This window comes from Oncorhynchus masou, chromosome 24 (assembly GCF_036934945.1).
Source record: "Oncorhynchus masou masou isolate Uvic2021 chromosome 24, UVic_Omas_1.1, whole genome shotgun sequence".
NCBI classification, from domain to species: domain Eukaryota; kingdom Metazoa; phylum Chordata; class Actinopteri; order Salmoniformes; family Salmonidae; genus Oncorhynchus; species Oncorhynchus masou.
The window spans coordinates 59,362,108-59,387,913 of NC_088235.1; the positions used below are offsets into that span (position 1 = coordinate 59,362,108).

The window sequence follows — 25,806 nt, forward strand, 5'->3', positions numbered from 1 at the left end:
AAGGCTAACGTTTAAGTTCCTTGCTCAGAACATGAAAACCTATGAAAGCTAGTGGTTCCTTTTTAACATGAGTCTTCAATATTCCCAGTTAAGAAGTTTTAGGTTGTAGTTATTATAGGACTATTTCTCTCTATACCATTTGTATTGCATATACCTTTGACGATTGGATGTTCTTATAGGCACTATAGTATTGCCAGCCTAATCTCTGGAGTTGATAGGCTTGATGTCATAAACAGCGCTGTGCTTCAAGCATTGCAAAGAGGTGCTGGCAAACGGAGAAAAGTTCGGTTTGAATGACTGCTCCATCAAATATCAAATCATAGACTTAATTATAATAAACACATGGAAATACGAGTCTTAGGTCATTAATATGTTCAAATCCTATCCTTTCGAAAACAAAACGTTTATTCTTTCAGTGTAATACGGAACCGTTCCATATTTTTTCGAACGGGTGGAAACCCTAAGTCTAAATATTGCTGTTACATTGCAGAACCTTCAATGTTATGTCATAATTATGTAAAATTCTGGCAAATTAATGACGGTCTTTGTTAGGAAGAAATGGTCTTCACATAGTTCGCAACGAGCCAGGTAACCCAACCTGCTGCGTGTACCCTGACTCTGCTTACACTGAACGCAAGATAAGTGACACAATTTCAGGCACTGCATTGATGCAACGCAGAACAAGCTAGTTAAACTAGTAATATCATCAACCATGTGTAGTTAACTAGTGATTGTTTAATGCTAGCTAGTAACTTACCATGGCTCCTTGCTGCCTGCATTCGTGTAACAGGTGGCTAGCCTGCCAAGCAGTCTCCTCATGGATTGCTATATAATCGGCCGATTACCGATTGTGAGAACTTGAAATCGTTCCTAATTAATCAGCCATTCCGATTAATCGGTCAACCTCTAATCTGAACTCTTGTGTTGTTGTGGTTAGCCAACATGTTCTGAGATGGAAAAACTGTGCAGGAGAGGCTACCTCAGAATATAATTGATCTGACTGTTTATATCTGATTTGGTAGAGCCAGATAAATAAGATCATTCATCTTTGTAGACAAACACTGACCTGTTTGCCTCTAAGTGTTTCAAATGGCCTTGCACTCAGTGTGCAAACAATCACTGTTGTGACAGCAGGTTTCTAGGATATAGTGCCCACAGATAACTCCTAGATAACAATGTAGGCACATGCTTTATGGCCACCTGGGTCCCTACAGAAACAAATGTAGCTTTTAGTTTCAACTAGATATAGTGCCTTCGGAAACTATTCAGACACCTTGACTTTTTCCACATTTTGTTACATTACAGCCTTATTCTAAAATGTATTTCAATAGTTTCCCCCCTCAATTTACATTCAATACCCCATAATGACTAAGCAAAAACAGGTTTATAGAAAATGTTGCACTTTTATTACATAAACAGAAATGACATGTACATAAATATTCAGACCCTTAACTCAGTACTTTGCATCTTTAGCAGCGACTACAGCGTCTTCTTGGGTATGATGCTACAAGCTTGGCACATCTGCCACCACCATGCTTCACCGTAGCGATGGTGCCAGATTTCCTCCAGATGTGACGCTTGGCATTCAGGCCAAATAGTTTAATCTTGCTTTTATCAGACCAGAGAATCTTGTTTCTCATGGTCTGAGAGTCTTTAGGTGCCTTTTGGCAAACTCTAAGCGGGCTGTTGTGCCTTTTACTGTGGAGTGGCCACTCCGTCTGGCCACTCTACCATAAAGGCCTGATTGGTGGAGTGTTGCAGAGATGGTTGTCCTTCTGGACGTTTCTCCCATCCACAGAGGAACTCTAGAGCGCTGTCTTGGTCACCTCCCTGACCAAGGCCCTACTCCACAGATTGCTCAGTTGGGCCGGGCGGCCTTCTCTAGGAAAAGTCTTTATTGGTTCCAAACTTCTTCCATTTTAAGAATGATGGAGGCCACTGTGTTCTTGGGGACCTTCAATGCTGCAGAACTTTTTTTGTACCCTTCCCCAGATCTGTGCCTTGACACAATCCTGTCTCAGAGCTCTACTGACAATTCCTTTGACCTCATGGCTTGGTTTTGCTCAGACATGCACTGTCAACTGTGGGACCTAATATAGACAGGTGTGTGCCTTTCCAAATCATGTCCAATCAATTGAATTTACCGCAGGTGGACTCCAATGAAGTTGTAGAAACATCTCAAGGATGATCAATGGAAACAGGATGCACCTGAGCTCAATTTTTTACTTATGTAAATAAGGTATTTGCTAAAATAAAATACAACTTTTTGCTTTGTCATTATAGGGTATTGTGTTTAGGATTTTTTTAAATTAATTTAATCCATTTTAGAAAAAGGCTTTAACATAACAAAATGTGGAAAAATTAAGGGGTCTGAATACTTTCTGAAGGCACTGTGTATTACTTTGATCTTGCAGTGTTTTTATTTTATATATATATAATTCTTTCTCAGTGCAGCCCTAAGACACCATATAATTTCAATCACTTTCTAAAGGCACCCCTTTTTATTAGAATGAAACCTTCCATACATGTTTGCCCATGGTAGAAGTGGTCAAAAAGTGACCTGAATGACAAAACATTCAGGACATAGAGGTGCTCAAAGTTGACCCATTTTGCATAACCCACCCTACCATGAGACCAGGGTTTCCATTATGAAAATATGGCACTGGACATTTGACCGGCAGCATTATAATTGACCAGACATTTAAAAAATGTACCGGACCCATATGTGTTGGGTGTGTAACCTGATTAGGGTGTCCACCCACGGTGCTCAGAATGACAGAAATCACATTTAGATTATGGTAATTCATCTTAACAGAACATGCAAGTCGAGGATGCAATGAAGAGTGTCCTTACCATGCACTTTGAAGTTGTTAGAATAATTGTCCACGATACATTTTCCTCAGCCAACAAGATGAGTAACGAGCAGCATAATTCCGAACCTACGCATAGGTGGTGCGTGAGTTTCAAGTTAGGAGAAGCAAATTTTCACCATGAAAATGCACATTTATAATAAAACACTCCATGGCTCATTGGATTTGCAGACTTATGTAAGATAGCCTACTACTCGTAATGTGATGAGTAGAATGGATGGTCATAATTTGAGTTATACGATTAGACTAATCGTAAAAAGGTCTTCATTGCTGAGCGCGTGTAGTGTCCTGGGCTGTAGGCTATATCCGATACGTTTCTTCTTTCTTTGCCTGGAAAAACATATTTCATGCAGTTCTACTACACAATGTGACTGGAGGTATTTTACTTTTGAGTACGACAAATTACAAGTTAGCCTACTCTGTTGACACTGACAAACAGAGCTATAAAAGCAATGCTGTCCATATAGTAGGTCTACTAGAAGGGGACCCCCAAATAGAACGACATCCATCTAAACTGGAGGAAGAAATTATTGTCCCAAAACAGACTTATGTGGCACTGACCCAAAGATAAAGAGTGAATGTGCGCACTCACCGGGGATATGGCCAATGCTTTCCGCTGGTACCAGTAAGATGGGCTATAAGCCAAATTTAAGTTGAGAATTTTGATAACTAAAAGACGGCTTCGTATTTTCGTTGTCTTCCCTTTACAATAGCCATTTGCTTTCCAAACTATGTCTTCCAGCCATTTTAAATTAGAAATATTGCGATATGCCTGACTGGGCCGCTCTACTTTTCACTGACAGTTCCAGCTAGGGCTGTTACGGGGACCATATTACCGCCACACTGGTGGTCACAAGTCATGACGGCAGGCAAAATCCCTGTGACCGTTTAGTCATGGTAATTCGGCTTCTCCAAGCTCTGCTGCTGCTGCTGGTCATTAGTAGCCTACCAAAGAGCTAACTGCCTGGTACTCAGCACTCTATTGTCCCTCTAATCACCCTGACATCAATGCAAATGTTTTCAAAAATCTAATCATACACTTCATGAGAGCCCAGGAGCTTATGCTGCACAACATTTCTATAGGCTATGTGCTACTCATTCACTCAGCCTACTGAGTCTACTGGTCTCACTCACACAGAACTCCCCTACGCCTTGACCTCTTTCTCCCCTCTCACTCCAGATGACATCTTACGACTAGTGAGGTTCGGCCGCCCGAAAAGCTGCCCACTTGAACCCATCCCCCCTCCTCCCTTCTCCGGACCATCGCGGGAGACCTTGTCCCATTCCTCACTTCCCTCATCAACTCCTCCCTGGCCACTGCCTGCTTCCCCTCTGACTTCAAGATGGCCTGAGTTGCTTCCCTCTTCAAGAAACCAACACTCAACTCATCTGACATCAAAAACGATAGACCTGTATCCCTTCTTTCTTTTCTTTCCAAAACACTTGAGATTGCTGTCTCTTCACTTTCTTATTGTCTCCCTCAAAACAAACTTCATGACCCTAACCAGTCAGGCTTCAAGACGGGTCACTCAACCGAGACTGCTCTTCTCTATGTCACGGAGGCTCTCAGCGCTGCCAAAGCTGAACTGTCTCTCCTCTGTTCTCATCCTCCTAGATCTATCTGCTGCCTTCGACACCGTGACCCGTCAGATCTTCCTCTCCACCCTCTCAGGGCTGGGCGTCTCAGGCTCTGCACACTCTTGGATTGCATCCTACTTGGCAGGCCGCTCCTACCAGATGACGTAGAGAGGATCTGTGTCTGCACCACATACTCACGACAGGTGTCCAGCAGGGCTCGGTTCTAGGCCCTCTCATCTTCTCTCTATACACCAGGTCTCTCGGCTCCGTCTTATCCTCACATGGTCTCTATTATCATGCTATGCGGATGACACTCAACTACTTTTCTCCTTCCCCCCCTTCTGACACCCAGATGGAAATGCGCATCTCTGCGCACCTGGCAGATATCGCAACGTGGATGTCGGCCCACCACCTCAAGCTCAACCTCGACAAGACTGAACTGCTCTTCCTCCTGGGGAAGGCCTGCCCGCTCAAAGGCCTCTCCAGTACGGTTGACAACTCCACAGTGTCTCCCTCCCAGAGCGCAAAGAACCTTTGCATGACCTTGGACAACACCCTGACATTCTCTGCAAACGTCAAAGCAGTGACCCGCTCCTGCAGGTTCATGCTCTACATTCAGCATCGTTCACACCCGCTTAAGTCTTAGCCCCACCCATCACTTTGTGGATTCACAGTGTAGTAAACAAGCAAAGATTTCAAGACTGAAAGTTGTAGTAAAAATACACTTTGTCTAGTCCTTGGCCGTTATCCTGATCTGACTTTGGTGCAGGTAATGTTGTTCTTAACATTACCGTCTCTCGTAAACACATGCAACATCAAATAAAATCTAGGTTTATTTGTCACATGTGCAGGATACAGAAGCTTTAAACGGTACAGTGAAATGGTTACTTGCATAGTGGAGTCTTTTGTTAGGATATGTACAGTTGAAGTCGGAATTTACATACACTCAGGTTGGAGTCATTAAAATATCGTTTTACATCCACTCCACAAATTTCTTGTTAACAATCTATAGTTTTGGCAAGTCGGTTATGACATCTATTTTGTGCATGACACAAGTAATTTTCCCAACAATTGTTTACAGACTTGTTTACAGATTATTTCAGATTATTACAGATGATTTAATTTCTAATTCACTGTATCAAAATTCCAGTGGGTCAGAAGTTTACATCTACTAAATTGACTGGGACTTTAAACAGCTTGGAAAATGCCAGAAAATTATGTCATGGCTTTAGAAGCTTCTGATAGGCTAATTGACATCATTTGAGTCAATTGGAGGTGTATCTGTGGATGTATTTCAAGGCCGACCTTCAAACTTCGTTCCTCTTTCCTTGACAACATGGGAAAATCAAAGAAAGCAGCCAAGACCTCAGAAAAAAAATGTAGACCTCCACAAGTCTTGTTCATCCTTGGGAGCAATTTACAAATGCCTCAAGGTACCACGTTCATCTGTACAAATAATAGTACGCAAGTATAAACACCATGGGACCACGCAGCCGTCATACTGTTCAGGAAGGAGACGCATTCTGTCTCCTAGAGACGTACGTTGGTGCAAAAAGTGAAAATAAATCCCAGAACAGCAAAGGACCGTGTGAAGATGCTGGAAGAAACGGGTACAAAAGTATCTATATCCACAGTAAAACGAGTCCTACATAGACATAACCTGAAAGGCCGCTCAGCAAGGAAGAAGCCACTGTTCCTAAGCGCCATAAAAAGCCAGACTACGGTTTGCAACTGCACATGTGGACAAATATCGTACTTTTTGGAGAAATGTCCTCTGATCTGATGAAACCCATAATGACCATCTTTATGTTTAGAGAAAAAGGGGGAGGCTTGCAAGCCGAAGAACACCATCCCAAACGTGAAGCAGGGGGGTGGCAGCTTCATGTTGTGGGGTTGCTTTGCTGCAGGAGTGACTGGTGGACTTCTCAAAATAGATGAAATCATGAGGTAGGAAAATTATGTGGATATATTGAAGCAACATCTCAAGACATCAGTCAGGAAGTTAAATCCTGGTCGCAAATGGGTCTTCCAAATGGACATTGACCCCAAGCATACTTCCAAAGTTGTGGCAAAATGGCAACCAAGTGAAGGTATTGGAGTGGCCATCACGAAGCCCTGACCTCAGTCCTATAGACAATTGGTGGGCAGAAATGAAAAGGCGTGTGCGAGCAAGGAGGCCTAAAATCCTGACTCAGTTACAACAGCTCTATCAGGAGGAATGAGCCAAAATTATTATTATTATTATTATTATTATTGTGGAAGGCTACCCAAAACATTTGACCCAAGTTAAACAATTTAAAGCCAATGCTACCAAATACAAATTGAGTGTATGCAAACTTCTGACCCACTGGGAATGTGATGAAAGAAATAAAAGCTTAAATAAATCATTCTCTCTTATTATTCTGACATTTCACATTCTTAAAATAAAATGGTGATCCTAACTGACCTAAGACAGGGAATTTTTACTCAGATTAAATGCCAGCAATTGTGAAAAACTGTGTTCAAATGTATTTGGCGAAGGTGTATTTAAACTTCCGGCTTCAACTGTAGCTAGCTAGCTGACAATGAACCATAATCCCAACTCGAATGCTGAGTCAAAACAACTGGGAATTAGAAAAAAAGTAGCTCCAACTGGGGAAAATCGCTTTGAATGGTCATCCAACTCGGAATTCCAACTTTGGGATCTCGGACCTCTTTCTAGAGCTCCGACTTTCCGACCTGAAGAATTCTGACGACATGATTTGACCTCGTATATTTCAGAGTTCCCAGTGGTTTTGAACACGGCAAAACTACCATGCATAAATCTGCCGGTAGCTAAAGCTAACCAACTAGTTTCAATGTTAGCTTGCTAGCTAACATTAGGCTATAACTAGCAATGAAAAGGTCTTTCTGAGATGCAAATAATATTACTACATAGATCATACACGTAAAGTTACCGAGCTCGCTAACAGTGCACTTTCGTTTCAATAAAAATGACTGACTAAATTAGAAACCTATATCTGAAAATGTAGCGAGACTCTTACCCGTATACATGGATGAATGTTTCTCTCCCTCTGACCTGGATGCCATGGTTTCCCTTAGTTTGAAGGTGTATTAAACACCTGTCTCCGGATTACAACATCCTTATTTCTGTGTTCTTTTTTTGGACTCTCTGCATTTGGCAGTCATCTCTCTGCTTCCACCAGGCATTCCACTGATTTCAAACCTCGGTCAACTTCTTCCGTGACAACGACACCATTTCTTCCCCACCATTGTCATCAGAAGACTCTACAATGTCTGGTTCAATTAAAATGTATTTCCCTAAATCAAGGATTTTTTTTTTCATTGTCTGATTTCATTTTCTAAGTCAGCATGGCACAATCATCCTCCAGAAAGTAGTCCTTCACAACTTTTTCCGAATGAGCTTTGTCGAAGTGCTATTAAGGCAGCAATGTTGAGAGCAGTAGCAAAACTTTTTTTTCAGGTCTTCATGATATCTTTAAAAAATAACATCTGCGGTAGACAGGATTATGCACATACAGTGGGGCAAAAAAGTATTTCGTCAGCCACCAATTGTGCAAGTACTCCCACTTAAAAAGATGAGGCCTGTAATTTTCGTCATAGGTACACTTCAACTATGACAGACAAAATGAGGGAAAAAAATCCAGAAAATCACATTGTAGCATCTTTAATGAATTTATTTGCAAATTATGGTGGAAAATAAGTATTTGGTCACCTACAAACAAGCAAGATTTCTGGCTCACAGACCTGTAACTTCTTCAAGAGGATCCTCTGTCCTCCACTCATTACCTGTATTAATGGCACCTGTTTGAACTTGTTATCAGTATAAAAGACACCTGTCCACAACCTCAAACAGTCACACTCCAAACTCCACTATGAACAATACCAAAGAGCTGTCAAAGGACACCGGAAACAAAATTGTAGACCTGCACCAGGCTGGGAAGACTGAATCTGCAATAGGTAAGCAGCTTGGTCTGAAGAAATCAACTGTGGGAGCAATTATTAGGAAATGGAAGACATACAAGACCACTGATAATCTCCCTTGATCTGGGGCTCCACGCAAGATCTCACCCCGTGGGGTCAAAATGATCACAAGAACGGTGAGAAAAAAAAATCCCAGAACCACACGGGGGGGGGGGGGGAGGACCTAGTGAATGACCTGTAGAGAGCTGGGACCAAAGTAACAAAGCCTACCATCAGTAACACACTGCGCCGCCAGGGACTCAAATCCTGCAGTGCCAGACGTGTCCCCCTGCTTAAGCCAGTACATGTCCAGGCCCATCTGAAGTTTGCTCGAGAGCATTTGGATGATCCAGAAGAAGATTGGGAGAATCTTATATCGTCAGATGAAACCAAAATATAACTTTTTGGTAAAAACTCAACTCGTTGTGTTTGGAGGACAAAGAATGCTAAGTTGCATCCAAAGAACACCATACCTATTGTGAAGCATGGGGGTGGAAACATGCTTTGGGGCTGTTTTTCTGCAAAGGGACCAGGACGAATGATCAGTGTAAAGGAAAGAATGAATGGGGCCATGTATCGTGAGATTTTGAGTGAAAACCTCCTTCCATCAGCAAGGGCATTGAAGATGAAACGTGGCTGGGTCTTTCAGCATGACAATGATCCCAAACACACCGCCCGGGCAACGGAGGAGTGGCTTCGCTAGGAGCATTTCAAGGTCCTGGAGTGGCCTAGCCAGTCTCCAGATCTCAACCCCATAGAAAATCTTTGGAGGGAGTTGAAAGTCTGTGTTGCCCAGCAACAGCCCCAAAACATCACTGCTCTAGAGGAGATCTGCATGGAGGAATGGGCCAAAATACCAGCAACAGTGTGTGAAAAACTTGAAGACTTACAGAAAACGTTTGACCTCTGTCATTGCCAACAAAGTGTATATAACAAAGTATTGAGAAACTTTTGTTATTGACCAAATACTTATTTTCCACCATAATTTGCAAATAAATTCATAAAAAAATCCTACAATGTGATTTTCTGTAGGAAAAAAAAACAATTTTTGTTTGTCATAGTTGAAGTGTACCTATGATAATTACAGGCCCCTCTCATCTTTTTAAGTGGGAGAACTTGCACAATTGGTGGCTGACTAAATACTTTTTTTGCCCCACTGTATACTGAGCAGCTCATGTTATACACAGAAGCAGGTTACAAGGCAGTCTGAAATTAATCTGTCAGCATGTCCAACACCTCCGTGTATTTTTCTGTGGCTAAACCTACTAGGCTCGTAATTTAACAATTTGGATTTGTATTTTCAGATGGCATACAAGTTTGTTATTAAGGCACATGAAAGTCAACATTTTCCAGAAGGCATTTCTGCCAAAAGCACATTTTGATTTAAAAAAGACACATTCAAATGAAACCGGTCACATACAGTATCAGTCAAAAGTTTGGACACCTACTTATTCCAGGGTTTACTTTATTTTTTTAAACAATTTTCTGCATTGTAGAATAATAGTGAAGACATCAAAACTATCAAATAACACACATGGAGTTATGTAATAACCAAAAGTGTTACACTAATGAAACTATATTTGAGATTCTTCAAAGTAGCCACCCTTTGCCTTTGACAGCTTTGCACACTCTTGGCATTCTCTGAACAAGCTTCATGAGGTAGTCACCTGGAGTGCATTTCAATTAACAGGTGTGTCTTGTTCATTTGTGTAATTTATTTCCTTTTTTAATGCCTTTGAGCCAGTTAGTTGTGTTGTGACAAGGTATGGGTGGTATACAGAAGATAGCCCTATTTGGTAAAAGACCCAAGTCCATATTATGGCAAGAACAGCTCAAATAAGCAAAGAGAAACGATAGTCCATCAATACTTTAAGACATGAAGATCAGTCCACTTTTAACATTTCTTCAATTGCAGTCGCAATAACCATGAACCGCTATGATGAAACTGGCTCTCATGAGGACCGCTACAGGAAAGGAAGACCCAGAGTTACCTCTACTGCAGAGGATAATTAGAGATACCAGCCTCAGATTGCAGCCCAAATAAGTGCTTCACAGAGTTCAAGAAACAGACACATCTCAACCTCAACTGTTCTGAGGAGACTGTGAATCAGGCCTTCATGGTTGGATTGCGGCAAAGAAACCACTACTAAAGGACACCAATAAGAAGAAGAAACTTACTTGGGCCAAGAAACACGAGCAATAGACATTAGACCGGAGGAAACTTGTCCTTTGGTCTGATGAGTCCAAATTTGAGCTTTTTTTTGTTCCAACCACAGTGTCTTTGTGAGATGCAAAGTAGGTGAACGGATGATCTAAGGCATGTGTGGTTCCCACTGTGAAGCATGGAGGAGGTGGTGTGGGGGTGCTTTGCTGGTGACACTGTCTGATTGATTTAGAATTCAAGTCACCCTTAACTAGCATGGCTACCACAGCATTCTGCAGTGATACGCCATCCCATCTGGTTTGGGCTTAGTGGGACTATCATTTGTTTTTCAATAGGACAATGACCTAAAACACACCTCCAGGCTGTGTTACCAAGAAGGAGAGTGCTGCATCAGATGACCTGGCCTCCACAATCACCCTACCTCAACCCAATTGAGATGTTTAGATAGTTGATGTTAAAGCTTAAAAAATTACATTAAAATAAACATTCTCAAGAAATCATAGAATAGTTTGACAAACCTGTTTGTAAGATTTCATATTATATCAAACTTAAACATTTTATCTTTTTCAGTGATTTAAGACATGGGCGTCTCATGGTAGGGTGCGGTATACAATATGGGTAGACTTTGATCACTTATCTCCTGAATGTTTTGTCATTCAGTTCCAAAAAGTCACCTTCTGACCACTTCCACAATGGGAAAACATGTATGAAAGGTTTCGTTCAAATCAAAAGGGGTGCAGTCAGAAAGTGATTGCAATCATATAGGATGACCCACACCTGATTGAACTATTCAATTTCCTGATTCAACAAATCCAGGGCTTTGTAATTAGTTGATAAGTTGAATCATGTGTTTGTGCTCACATTTTTCTTCTAAACGAGCACTAACTTGGGTCTGCAGGAAAAGGGTTGAAAAACACGGCTGTATACTATAAACAAGTATTGTATCACCATGTCCTGGAACTTTACACCTCATTAACATTGGCTAGACACTGGATACACTCCATTAGTTGCTGTGGTTTGTTAACCTCTCGTATAAGCGTGTGTACCTTAACAAACGATAGTGTTTGTGCTTTCAAAACATCCCACAGTCCAGAGAACGCTATTGATGACAGGAAACACAGGGTGCTTAGGGCTTGACTTTGCGTGGGGTGAAAGGCTATTGATTGGGTCTATTTTGAGATCAGCTCAGTCATGCAAACCCGCCTATTCAGGCCATCTATGTCATGCCTTGGGCAAGCTCCAACCTGTGTCTGATGGGAATGGTCCATAACATACAACAATCACTACCCAGGTTTTCAAAAACATGCCCAGATGTGTGAATGCACTGCATGCAGACTTTGCACTCTCAAACATATACAGTATGCGATGATAAAGGCTGGGACAATTGTTTAGGAGGCAACCTTTTTCCATTTCCTTTCTGTCTGCATCGTTGATCTTGATAGGCGCATGCCATAGTGAAAACATATTCAGTATCTCCACCTGTCAAAAGGTAACGTGAGTAAGGAGCTGAGGAAAAGGATGCCATGTTGGGAGTATTGGAAGACAGACCCAGATACCATTATTGTTGTATTTGCTGTTTCGAATTTGTCTACACGTCTGTCTGGTCATGATAGAGATAAATCAATAGATGTAGGCCTAAATGAAACCATGCACAGTTGTAATTTAAAATGTATAAATCCAGCTCAATTACCATACTTGATGTTGGCAGGCCAATATATAACATGTGTTGCTCAGTTGGATAGATATTTTACACTGTCTTGAGTATGGAAAAACTCCCCTTTGGTTGTTATTATTCACTTCTGGATTGATCCGTTTCTAAGGGGGAAGCCGTTTCAGAAGCTACTCAATAGTACAGATCCCTTTACTGTACTTCAATGAGAGTACTGCAGTTGCTTGAGTAACGTTACCTGCACCTTTTTATAGTACATTAACTTATTTTATTTTTTTACCCAGACCTATCGAATGGAGTGTCTTTTTTGACTCAACTATTGAGACAGCTTTTACCTTCAACATGTGACCTTTTTGAAGCTGAATGCGTTTCTATTTCAACAGGATACTACAGTGAATTTATTCAATGGAATGACCTATTAAGCGTAGAGGTAACTTCCTCAGGGAATCCCTCCTGGTCTCAACTAGACAGGAAATGTCTGAGCCTGATGGCAGAGGGAGAGTGTTTAACGCTCATGGCACGACCACTGGTGGGCTTTGCAAGGATGTAAGGGATGGAGAACTGGCCTTTATGAGAACAGGGGCCTTGCAAGTGGTTTGTAAAGCCAAGAGACTTACAGTTTAACCTCCACATTAGAGGTCGACCGATTTAATGATTTTTCAACGCCTATACCGATTATTGGAGGACTAAAAAAAATCTCATGTCGATTTAAAATATATATATATATATTTATTTATTTGTAATAATGACAATTACAACAATACTGAATTAACACTTATTTTAACTTAATATAATACATCAATAAAATCAATTTATCCTCAACTAAATAATGAAACATGTTCAATTTGGTTTAACTAATGCAAAACCAAAGTGTTGGAGAAGAAAGTAATGTGCAATGTGTGCTATGTAAGAAAGCTAACGTTTAAGTTCCTTGCTCAGAACATGAGAACATATGAAAGCTGATGGTTCCTTTTAACACGAATCTTCAATATTCCCAGGTAAGAAGTTTTAGGTTGTAGTTGTTATAGGAATTGTAGGACTATTTCTCTCTCACATTTGTATTTCATGAACCTTTTGACTATTGGATGTTCTTGTAGGCACTTTAGTATTGCCAGTGAAACAGTATAGCTTCTGTCCCTCTCCTTGCTCCTACCTGAGCTCGAACCAGGAACACATCGACAACAGCCACCCTCGAAGCAGCATTACCCATGCAGAGCAAGGGGAACTACCACTCCAAGTCTCAGAGCGAGTGACGTTTGAAACTCTATTAGCGCACATCCCACTAACTAGCTAGCCATTTCACATCGGTTAAACCAGCCTAATCTCGGAAGTTGATAGGCTTGAAGTCATAAACAGCGCAATGCTTGAAGCAAAACAAAGAGCTGCTGGCAAAATGCACGAAAGTGCTGCTGCCTACCACCGCTCAGTCAGACTGCTCTATCAAATCATATAACTAAGTCTAACATAATAACACACAGAAATACGAGCCTTAGGTCATTAATATGGTCGAATCCGGAAACTATCATCTCGAAAACAAGACGTTTATTCTTTCAGTGAAATACGGAACAGTTACAATTTTATCTAACGGGGTGCATCCATAAGTCTAACTATTCCTTTTACATTGCACAACCTTCAATGTTATGTCATAATTACGTAAAATTCTGGCAAATTAGGGTGCCCAAACTGTTGCATATACACTGACTCTGCGTGCAATGAACGCAAGAGAAGTGACACAATTTCACCTGGTTAATATTGCCTGCTAACCTGTATTTCTTTTAGCTAAATATGCAGGTTTAAAAATGTATACTTCTTCTGTGTATTGATTTTAAGAAAGGCATTGATGTTTATGGTTAGGTACACATTGGAGCGACGATACACACCACAACGATTATATGCAACGCAGGACACGCTAGATAAACTAGTAATATCATCAACCATGTGTAGTTAACTAGTGATTATGATTGATAGATTGTTTTTTTTATAAGATACGTTTAATGCTAGCTAGCTACTTACCTTGGCTTAATGCATTCGCATAACAGGCAGACTCCTCGTGGAGTGTAATGTAATCAGGTGGTTAGAGCGTTGGACTAGTTAACTGTAAGGTTGCAAGAGTGAATCTCCCGAGCTGACAAGGTAAAAATCTGTCGTTCTGCCCCTGGACGAGGCAGTTAACCCACCTTTCCTAGGCCGTCATTGAAAATAAGAATGTGTTCTTAACTGACTAGCCTAGTTATAAAGATTAAATAAAGGTGTAAAATAAATAAATAATAATAATATAAAAAAATGTATCTGCCAAATCGGTGTACAAAAATACTGATTTCTGATTCTTATGAAAACTTGAAATCGGCCCTAATTAATCGGCCATTCCGATTTAATCAGTTGACCTCTACTCCACATACCTGTCTTAATATTACAAAGGAGCTACTGATGTTACTCCTGAATGGAGTCCTTTACAAGAGCACCTGTATATCCAATGGCAAGCTTGTCTAAGAATGATATGCGAATAGAGAATTTTAGGTTAGCATAGAACTACAATTTTTAAGATGCATTATCAGGGCCTAAAATCCCAAGATTGTGTTAAAATCAGGGTTAAAAGTAACACCTGTTACCAGCCAAATGCGGGTATATTTTTGGGTAAAATTTCTATTTTTACCAGCCACGTTGGCGGGTGGTCAGGGATCCACAGCGTGAGCATTTCACTTGCATTTGTTAATTTAAAAAAAAAAGTCAAGTATGAATACATTTTATAGTAAATGCGGCAGTTGCTGATTTCAAAGTATTTTGCCACTTCCCTTCATAGCTGGTAAATTAATCGCACAAAGTCAAAACTAGGAATCCCAAATAGCCTATTCCACTTCGCGCTGCAACACTGCCTGCCTGGGGGGAGAGTGAAATATTCATTTTTAGTAGCACTGCCCACTCCACAGGCATAGAAAATGGTCTAATTTACTTGAAACGAAAGTCTACTGATGAAGTGTGACTTTGTCCTTGTGTTTCTTGGCATTGTTTTGTTCACAAGCTAGGTTGGTTTTTAATGTTTGAGTTTCAACTGATAGGGAAGAGAAGACAATGCTTCGTCTAGTCAGACTCAATAGTGCAGGCACACACATGACTCCATCGCGCTACCATGGTTACCTCCTGCCTTTTAAAGGGGCAGGTTAATGTTTTTGTCTCGTCTGTGACGCTTAGGCTAAACGACTCGGGGTCACCCCATGTGATGGACCAACACCATTATTGAGTTTTTAGAACAATACAGCCAATACGATTTCCCCTAAAATACTTAATGTTGACATATCAACTACAAGCAATATAGACAGCATACATGGTTAATATTTGCGTTTACCTCTGCTAGATCACATTTATCAATAAAAGCTCTGACTTTTGTAAACAAATCAATTATAATCAAGACATGGGTGGAATAAATCATGTTTATCTTGAAAAAATATAAATGATACAAGGTTATCATCACTATTGATGTTTATTGCTTTGAACTGAACATTGGAACAACACATTTTACATACAGTATTTTATGGAAATGGTAAATGAGCCCCATTAAACATGCATTAAGGCCTTTCTACACACATTTGTTTTAATTATTTTTTTACTGTGGGTGTGTTGCAAATGTATTTCTTGCACTTGATGCGTTTGTACTCTGTCTTCCTGTCCTTGGGTCCACACACATCGCAGCGCTTCTTCCTGCTGCTAGCGGCTCAATCTAGAACGATGAAAACATTTTGTTCAGGAATTTTACTAATATCCTATTCACTCACATGCATAGTTACAGCAGGCCAAGGTAGGAGAGTCAGACACACATGTAACAATATCACTTCCTAAATTGGAGTTGTTGGTTCTGTGGGACAGGAAGATGGGACACCAGCATCCTCCTGAATCCTCCTCACAATGGCTGCAGAAGCTGAGGTCCTTGGGATATGTTACCTCCTCTGTATTTGAGGTCTTACCAATGCCCTGCCCAGCTCCTCGAGAAAGAGCCGTCTCCTCCGGAGCTTCCCTCTGTCCCAATCTGGGTTCAACGCCATCCAGATGACAAACACACTGTACACAGAGATGTTGAAGAGTATAACAAGTGGCCAGAGTAAGGTTCTTCTTTTGTAGCTGTAGCCAGTCACCAGCTTGTCTAAATTGTCCACCCCTCCTTTTGTGGCATTGTAATCCATTATGATATCTGGTTTTTGCTGTTCCTGGCTACAGATTCTCCCATCTCTATGCAGCGTACTCATGAGTACCACATTTTTGCCTTTCTTTGGCACGTAGGACACTAGGGATGTGTTCGGCCGTGAACAGACACTTAGAGTAATTAATAAGCCTGTTCCGTGTATTCAACAGCTCTGGCTTGTTTTTTAGTTATGTTTCTTCCATCATCAGCTTCCTCTTGAGGAGCTCCTCTCCCAGCTTGCGCAAAGTTAAAAAAAAAAAAAAAAAAAAAAAAGTTATTGCATGTGATGTTATGGCCACAGAGTCCCTGTGTCACGTCCAAGACAACCCGCATCCCTTGGTTCTTCTCAGGGGCTCCTCCATCTGGCTTCCCTTTATAGACTTGCAAGTTCCACGCATATGATGAAGCAGCATCACAGGCAGCCCAGATCTTGATCCCATATTTTGCAGGTTTAGATGGTATGCACTGCCTGAAGGGGCAGCAGCCCCTAAATATCATAGGCTGTTCATCAACAGTAACGTTGGACCCAAGGTTGTAAAACAGGAGACGGTGGTCCACCCACTGGTCCCACATTGACCTGATGGCAGCTAGCTTGTCTCGCTGCCGCCAAGTTGGTCTGGTGTCTCTGTTATCAAAGAGGATAATCCTGGAAATATAGTGGAAGTGTTCCAGAAACATTGTTGCACAGAAAGTTCTCTGCCAGTTTCTGCATCCCACAGGTATTCTGTGGATTCCCAGCAAGGACCTGAAAACACCAGCAAGGATAAGAACCCCAAAGTATGCATGTAAATGAGTTTGGTCCATCTCTCTCCGAAAACATGCCTTGCATCCAAATTAGTGCAGTCCAGAATGATTTTCTGGATGGTGCCTGGGATAAACAGTTCAAATGAAGACTATGTCCTGCACATGAGTAACCACCACCGCGTCGGCTCTGGTTGCATTCTTATCACATTGGCAGCCATACGGGGTGGCTCATTTCTTGGGCAAGAAGACCATTTCAATTTCACAATGTTTTGGGCATCCATATTTCTCCTCTAGGCTGCTGATAAGCTGGTTGCTGACTGGCTGGTCCTGGGGCTGGCTGAGGGTTAATCTCATTCTCTTCTTCCATCTCACTGTCAGACTCTGAATTGACAGAGACATGATCCTCATGTTTGGAAAACTCCTTCCACACCAGCTTCTCTCTCTGCAAAAATGATTTATAAGGCCCTCTGAGCAGAGATTATTTTTGCCATGCTGATTGATTGTGGTAAAGAGCCACACATGCAAAGCTAGTATAGGTTCACACACTACAAAGGGTAAAGAGTGTGAGAAAAGCACGAGATAGGTTATTGGTGTTGTCTGTTTCCCTGCCTATGTTGAAACAGCAGGCCCAGGGAGGAGGAAGTCATAGTGAAGACACAGCAAACCTTTTTGTTTCATTTTTTACTTGTTTTCACCTACACACACTTTTCCAAACTTTTATTACTCTCGGGTCCAGTGGAACCGAACACCACATACAGTGGGGCAAAAAAAGTATTTAGTCAGCCACCAATTGTGCAAGTTCTCCCACTTAAAAAGATAAGGCCTGTAATTTTCATCATAGGTACACTTCAACTATGACAGACAAAATGAGGAAAAAAAATCCAGAAAATCACATTGTAGGATTTTTAATGAATTTATTTGCAAATTATGGTGTAAAATAAACTTTTGCTATTGAGCAAATCTTACAATGTGATTTTCTGGATTTTGTTTTCTCATTTTTGTCTGTCTTAGTTGAAGTGTACCTATGATGAAAATTACAGGCCTCTCTCATCTTTTTAAGTGGGAGAACTTGCACAATTGGTGGCTGACTAAATACTTTTTTTGCCCCACTGTATGTAATATAAATGTGTAGGGGGTGAAAATGGCTCCCACAGACCTGAACACCACACAAGGGTTAAACAATATACCACATTACTTCTACTAGTAATACATTTATTGTTTTCTTGTGTGATTTGTTTGTTTGTGAAATTACCAGGGGAATAAATCCGAGTGGCTGGTCATTTTTTTTCTATCTACCTGCCACAGTGGCTGGTGGACCAAAAAGTACATTTTATGACCTGGGCATTATAGAGGGGAAAATAATAGTGATGTAAAAAAAACATCTCTTCTTCTGGCCTGTGATTCCACACATGTACATGTTGTAGGATCTTAATTTGATCACTCTGTTGTCGCTGAGAATTTTCTTGCACCGCAGGAATTACATAAATTCACTGAACCTGCACTAAGACGCAGTATTGTACTTTTTATGAAACCTAATTTTGGCCAGCTAATAGCCTAACCACAGATAAAGCATCATTTCAATGTTGGAAAAGTCTGGATTAAACATTCTGTCGCTGCAGGATTCTTTTGTTGTGACAATACAGATCAAATTAAGATTTTTGTAAATTCAATACAATCCTCGAGGAGGACTGCAGTTATGTCAGGGGAGTTTCTGCAGTGCCCCTGATGTTTGTGATGAACCTCTATTCATGGAATCATGTACATAAAGCATTTGAAATTTGATTGAATTAAATCTGGACATCATTGACTATACTGTATTCCTTCTAATCTATAGTCCCAGAGGACAGCTGTAGAGAAAAGTTAGACCTTTTGGACATGGAATTGTAGTATTTGTAGAGTTTGACAGAATAAAATCCCTCCCATGAGTCTTATTTGACACTAGTTCATCACTCTCTCATTCTCAACAGCATGACCAGTCACATGTTCGAGTTGTCTCTGTGTGCTCGCTTTAGAACTCCAGGATAATGGCATCATTAGTCCAAGCCAATGAGTCTCTGTGGAGTCATTTACTGTTCTCTGCATTGTGACTAATATGGGCAAGCAGCTAGTGAGAACCACTATACCAGATTGGATGTATTTAAAAATAAAAAAATAAAAATAAAAATCTCCTAGATTGAACTACTTTGATAGTAAATGTCACTCCCAAGAAATGGCAGGGATGTTTACTCCGTTTCAGGAGGACAATATTATGTATTTAGTTGGCATAAACCTCCATCTTTCATTTCATTTTCAGTGGTTTAAACTTTTCCAAGCCTCAACATACTTCAACGAGCTCATTGTGATTTTTCTGTCTCTTGTCCACAGGCGGCGCAGCAGCAGACTGCCAGCAAGCGTCCCAGCAATAGCACCCCTCCACCCACTCAGCTCAACAAGATCAAGTACTCTAGCGGTCCCCAGATCGTCAAGAAGGAGCGTCGCCAGAGTTCATCACGATTCAACCTCGCCAAGAACCGTGAGCTGCAGAAACTTCCTGCCCTCAAAGGTATCACCAACTAACCCACTAGCTTCTCTAGCTGCATCCTGATTCTCCACCTTTCTCCTCAATTGTGCTGTTCCCTTTACAGATTTAAAAGCATTGGCTTGGTCTAAACATTGGCTGGAGGAGGTTTCCACCATTTTTTAAATTCAGGATGGGAAGTGTACAAGTGCAAGCTTGGGGACACAATCACTGTGTCCTATTCATAGACACCCACATATCCTACATCCTCTCCCCTCACTCCATCCAGAACTGATTGTTCCACCTGTGGTGGCTTTGATGATCAGGGACGTACACATAAGCATTGTTGATCGTTTAGCATCTCTATGAATACTTACTGGCAATAGCTTTTATCTGCATATTTTCATCAGATCCCTACCACTTGCATCAGTCATGGATGTATGCCCTTTCATACCAGTTCTTCAAAAGGCAGGACTGTATGTCTTCCCTCGAATTAATCACACGGATAGGGCCTCAGAAAGTATTCACATCCCTTAACTTAGGCAGGCCACATTTCGTTGTTACAGACTGAATTTAAAATTTATTAAATTGATTTTTTTTTGGTCACTGTCCTACACACAATACTCCATAATGTAAATGTGTTTTGAGAATATTTTTTTTTTTACAAATTCATAAAAAATGTAAAGCTGAAATGTCTTGAGTCAATAAGTATTCAACCCCTTTCCTATGGCAAGTCTAAATAAGTTAAGGACTAAAATAATAACCCACATACGATTATCTGTAAGGTTTCTCAGTCGAGCAGATAGAACCACAAAGACCAGGGAGGTTATCCAATGCCTCTCAAAGGGTACATATTGGTAAATGGGTTAAAGTAAATAAAAAAGCAGACATTGAATTTCCATTTGAGCATGGTGAAGTTATTAATTGCACTTTGGGTGGTGTGTCAATGCACCAAGTCACTGCAAAGTTACAGGCGTCCTTCCTAACTCAGTTGCTGGAGAGGAAGGAAACCGCTCAGGGATTTCACCTTGAGGCCAATGGTTACTTTAAAACTTTTACAGAGTTTATTGGCTGTGATAGGAGAACTAAGGATGGATCAACAACATTGTAGTTACTCAACAATACTAACCTAAGTAACAGAGGGAGAAGAAGGAAGCCTGTACAGAATAAAAATACATTCTAAAACGTGCATCCTGTTTCCAATAAGGCACTAAAGTAAAACTGCAAAAAAAATAATACAACCTCACTGAATACCACTCTACATATTTTCAAGCATGGTGGTGGCTGCATCATGTTATGGGTATGCTTGTCATTGGTGTAACAGTATAACTTTAGACCGTCCCCTCGCCCATACCCGGGCGCGAACCAGGGACCCTCTGCACACATCAACAACAGTCACCCACGAAGCGTCATTACCCATCGCTCCACAAAAGCCGCGGCCCTTGCAGAGCAAGGGGAACTACTACTTCAAGGTCTCAGAGCAAGTGACGTCACCGATTGAAACGCTATTTAGCGCGCACCGCTAACTAAGCTAGCCGTTTCACATCTGTTACATTGGCAAGGACTAGAGTGTTTTTAGGATAAAACATTTTTTATTTAAGCTAAGCACTAGAGGAAAACATGGCTCTGTCTGCTTTTCAACAGACGCTGAGAGACAAATTCACCTTTCAGTAGGCCAAATATACACTGGAGTTGCTTACCACGATAACATTGAATGTTTCTGAGTGGCCTAGTTACAGATTTGACTGAAATCTGGTTGAAAATCTATGGCAAAATCTATGGCTGTATTGCAATGATCAACAACCAACTTTCCAGAGTTTGAAGAATCTTAGAAAGAATGTGCAAATAATGTACAATCCAGGTGTGGAGAGCTCTTAGAGACTTACACAGACTCCCAGCTGTAATCGCTGCCGAAGGTAATTCTAACATGTATTGACTCGGGTATAAAGACTCATATAAATGAGAGATTTCTGTATTTTCATTTTCAATAAATTCACAAATATTTCTAAATACTTGTTTTCACTTATCATTATGGGTTAATGTGTGTAGAAGGGTGAGATTTAAAAAATAAAAAGTTTTATCTGTTTTGAATTCTGGCTGTAACACAACAAAATGTGGAATAAGTCAAGGTGTATGAATACTTTCTGAAGGCACGTACGTCAGCCTATTTTCACCAGAATGTTCATGAAATGTTAGGTTATATTGTTAGAAGTTGGTTATTATTGGAAAACAATGGGATTTCGAGACTCAAATGCCTTTTCAACTCGTATAACTCATAAGGTATGGTATTGATTAAATGAAGATAGCTGCCTTATTGCCTTTATGTTAAGCGTGGTTACTTAGTACAGGCAAAGTCCAAGGTGCTAGCACATAACCTACTCTAAAACCCAGGTTCTCAATGACCACATCCATTTCCTTCTCTGTCACTCTCATTCTTGTGTTTTGTTGCTCAGTCTCTTTCGCTCTCCCTCCTGTTGTGGCTCTGGGCTCTCCTCTCATTGAGAGTCTCCCCTTGTGGCCAGACAGAGGTACAGCAGAGGTACCACATGACACATTGCAGGCATTAATTGCATAGGACCGGGACAATGCCAGTATCGCGATACTCGTTAGTACATTGGCAAGGAAACAAAACACAAAGGAGATTTTGCTTCTTTAGAAAGACAGACCTAATGTTGGAAACAAACATCATTATGCTGCCATCCATAGTCACATTTATTTATTTCCCAAGATATGGAACACACTTTTTTTTTACATACAGCAGGGTTTTAAAAGATCAAAAAGTTGTCTGCTTCGTGTTTTCATTTTTTGCCATCAAAGAAATATTGCAATACAGGTATCGTCACAGCTCTACAATTGGATCAGCAGTGCCTGCACTAAGTCGGACAGTGAAACCTCGCCATAACACACCATGCAGACTAGGGTTTAATATTTTCCCGGTATTTTACAAATGTTCCATCTTGAGAATAAATCCCGGGTAAGTCAGTGTTTCTCGCATTATAAAGCATATACAGTGGCTTGCGAAAGTATTCACCCCCCCCCCTTTGGCATTTTTCCTATTTTGTTGCCTTACAACCTGGAATTAAAATGGATTTTGGGGGGGTTCTATCATTTGATTTAAACAACATGCCTACCACTTTGAAGATGCTAAATATTTTTGGGGGTGAAACAAAAAAGAAATAAGACAAAAAAAACTGAAAACTTGAACGTGCATAACTATTCACCCCCCAAAGTCAATACTTTGTAGAGCCACCTTTTGCTGAAATTATAGCTGCAAGTCTCTTGGGGTATGTCTCAAAAAGCTTGGCACATCTAGCCACTGTGATTGTTGCCCATTCTTCAAGGCAAAACTGCTCCAGCTCTTTCAAGTTGGATGGGTTCTGCTTGTGTACAGCAATCTTTAAGTCATACCACAGATTCTCAATTGGATTGAGGTCTGGGATTTGATTAGGCCATTCCAAGACATTTACATGTTTCCCCTTAAACCACTCGAGTGTTGCTTTAGCAGTATGCTTAGGGTCATTTTCCTGCTGGCAGGTGAACGTCCGTCCCTGTCTCAAATCTCTTGAAGACTGAAACAGGTCTCCCTCAAAAATTTCCCTGAATTTAGCGTCATCCTTCAATTCTGACCACTTTCCCTGCCAATGAAAAACATACCCACAGCATGATCCTGCCACCACCATTGCTTCTCTGTGGGGATGGTGTTCTTGGGGTGATGAGAGGTATTGAGTTCGCGCCAGACATAGTGTTTTACTTGATGGCCAAAAAGTTTAATCTAACCAGAGTAAAGCCCTCCTTGCCTGGTCTGTGTGTTTTAGTGGGCAGCCCTCTCTTGGCAGGTTTGTTGTGGTTCCATATTCTTTTAATAATGGATTTAATGGTGCTCTGTGGGATGTTCAAAGTTTCTGATATTTTTTTTATAACCCAACCCTGATCTGTTCTTCTCCACAACTTTGTCCCTGACCTGTTTGGAGAGCTCCTTGGTCTTTATGGTGCCGCTTGCTTGATGGTGCCCCTTGCTTGGTGGTGTTGCAGACTCTGGGGCCTTTCAGAACAGGTGTATAATCCTGAGATCATGTGACACTTAGATTGCACACAGGTGGACTTTATTGAACTAATTATGCGTAATTAACATTCTAACTTGATGCTACCTGAGCCTGATTAGCCATATATTAAATACATTTTATGAGCTCTACATTAATCACATTTAATGAACCCAAAAAGCCCAAATGATTGTGCCATTATCCAATGCATATACAGTATGATATACGCACGGCAGAAAGACATAAAAGCCCATCGATGTAGCTAGCTATAGCCTATGCTCTCTTGTGTAAATAAATGGAACTAGCCCCAGAGGCTAAACTTTTTGAGTGTGAACTGTATAACTGTATTGTACAGTACATGGCAGTCTTTGTATATTTGTAAACAACAGCTGGTTGTTTTGCTTGCCTGAGGTAGAGTATTTCAGTGTAGTCTACAGCTTATCATATCTACCAAAATAGTTTTTGTCTATATTCTTCGTAGCTGTCTATTTATCACCACAAACCAATGCTGGCACTAAGACCGCTCTCAATGAGCTGTATACGGCCGTAATCAAACAGGAAAATGCTCATCCAGAGGCAGTGCTCCTAGTGGACAGGGACTTTAATGAAGGGAAATTTAAATTTGTTTAACCTAATTTCTACCAGCATGTTAAATGTGCAACCAGAGGAAAAAAAACTCTAGACCACCTTTATTCCACACACAGAGATGTGTACAAAGCTCTCCCTCGCCCCTTTTGACAAATCGGACCACAATTCTATCCTCCTGATTCTTCCGTACAAGCAAAAAATTTAAGCAGGAAGCACCAGCCACTTGGTCAATAAAAAAGTGGTCAGATGAAGCAGATGGTAAGCTGCAGGACTGTTTTGCTAGCACAGACTGAAATATGTTCCCGGGATTCTTCTGATGGCATTGAGGAGTACACCACATCAGTCACTGGCTTCATCAATAAGTGCATTGATGATGTCGTCCCCACAGTACTGTACGTACAAACCCCAACCAAAAGCCATGAAGAAGACACCCCCTCCATTTTAGTCCACAATGGAACATTCCACTTAGTATATAAGAACCCTTTATCAGGCAACATCCACACTGAGCTAAAAGCTAAAATGGAGGGGTGGAAGGGTAGAGCTGCCGCTTTCAAGGAGCGGGACTAACCCGGAAGCTTATAAGAAATCATGCTATGCCCTCCGACGAACCACGCAAGTCGGATGTGGCAAAGCTTGCAAACTACTACGTAATACAAAACGGAAGCACAACCGCGAGCTCCCCAGTGACACGAACCTACCAGACAAGTTAAATGACTTCTATGCTCACTTCGAGGCAAGTAACACTGAAACATGCACGAGAGCATCAGCTGTTCCGGACGACTGTTTGATCATGCTCTCCGTAGCCAATGTGAGTAAGACCTTTTTTTGTGTGTGTGATTTTTATATATTTTTATCTTATTTAATCCCCCCCCTTGCCTCATCGCTGCAACAAGGTCGTGCGTCCTCCGAAACCCCAACCAAGCCTCACTGTTTCTTGACACAATGCCCACTTAACCCGGAAGCCAGCCGCACCAATGGGTCGGGGAAGCACCGTGCACTGCACCCGGCCCGCCACAGGAGTCGCTTGTGCGCGATGGGACAAGGACATCCCTGCCGGGCAAATCCTCCCCTATCCCAGACGACTCTGAGCCAATTGTTCGCCGCCCAATGGGTCTCCCGGTCGCGACCGGCTGTGACAGAATCTGGAATGAACCCAGAATCTCAGCCACAGCTAGCACTGCAATGCGCAGCACCTTACACCACTGCGCCAATCGGGAGCCCCTTGTGAGTAAGACCTTTTAAACAGGTTAACATTCACAAGGCCGCAGGGCCAGATGGATTACCAGGATGTGTACTCCGAGCATGCGCTGACCAACTGGCAAGTGTCTTCACTGACATTTTCACCATCTCCCTGTCAGTCTGTAGTACCAACATGTTTCAAGCAGACCACCATAGTCCCTGTGCCCAAGAACACTACGGTATAACCTGCCTAAATGACTACCGACCCATAGCACTCACACCTGTAGCCATTAAGTGCTTTGAAAGGCTGGTCATGGCTCACATCAACAACATTATCCCA

The 25,806-nt window shown here is 41.4% G+C and overlaps 1 protein-coding gene across 1 annotated transcript in view; it reads left to right on the forward strand.

Moving 5' to 3' along the window:
* LOC135512402 (serine/threonine-protein phosphatase 2A 56 kDa regulatory subunit delta isoform-like) overlaps positions 1–25,806 on the forward strand; it is a 60,590-nt gene that overhangs the window by 3,237 nt on the left and 31,547 nt on the right. Inside the window, exon 3 of the mRNA XM_064934409.1 lies at positions 19,527–19,704. Coding sequence (XP_064790481.1) covers positions 19,527–19,704 — 178 coding nt within the window. The remainder of the gene's footprint in view (positions 1–19,526; positions 19,705–25,806) is intronic.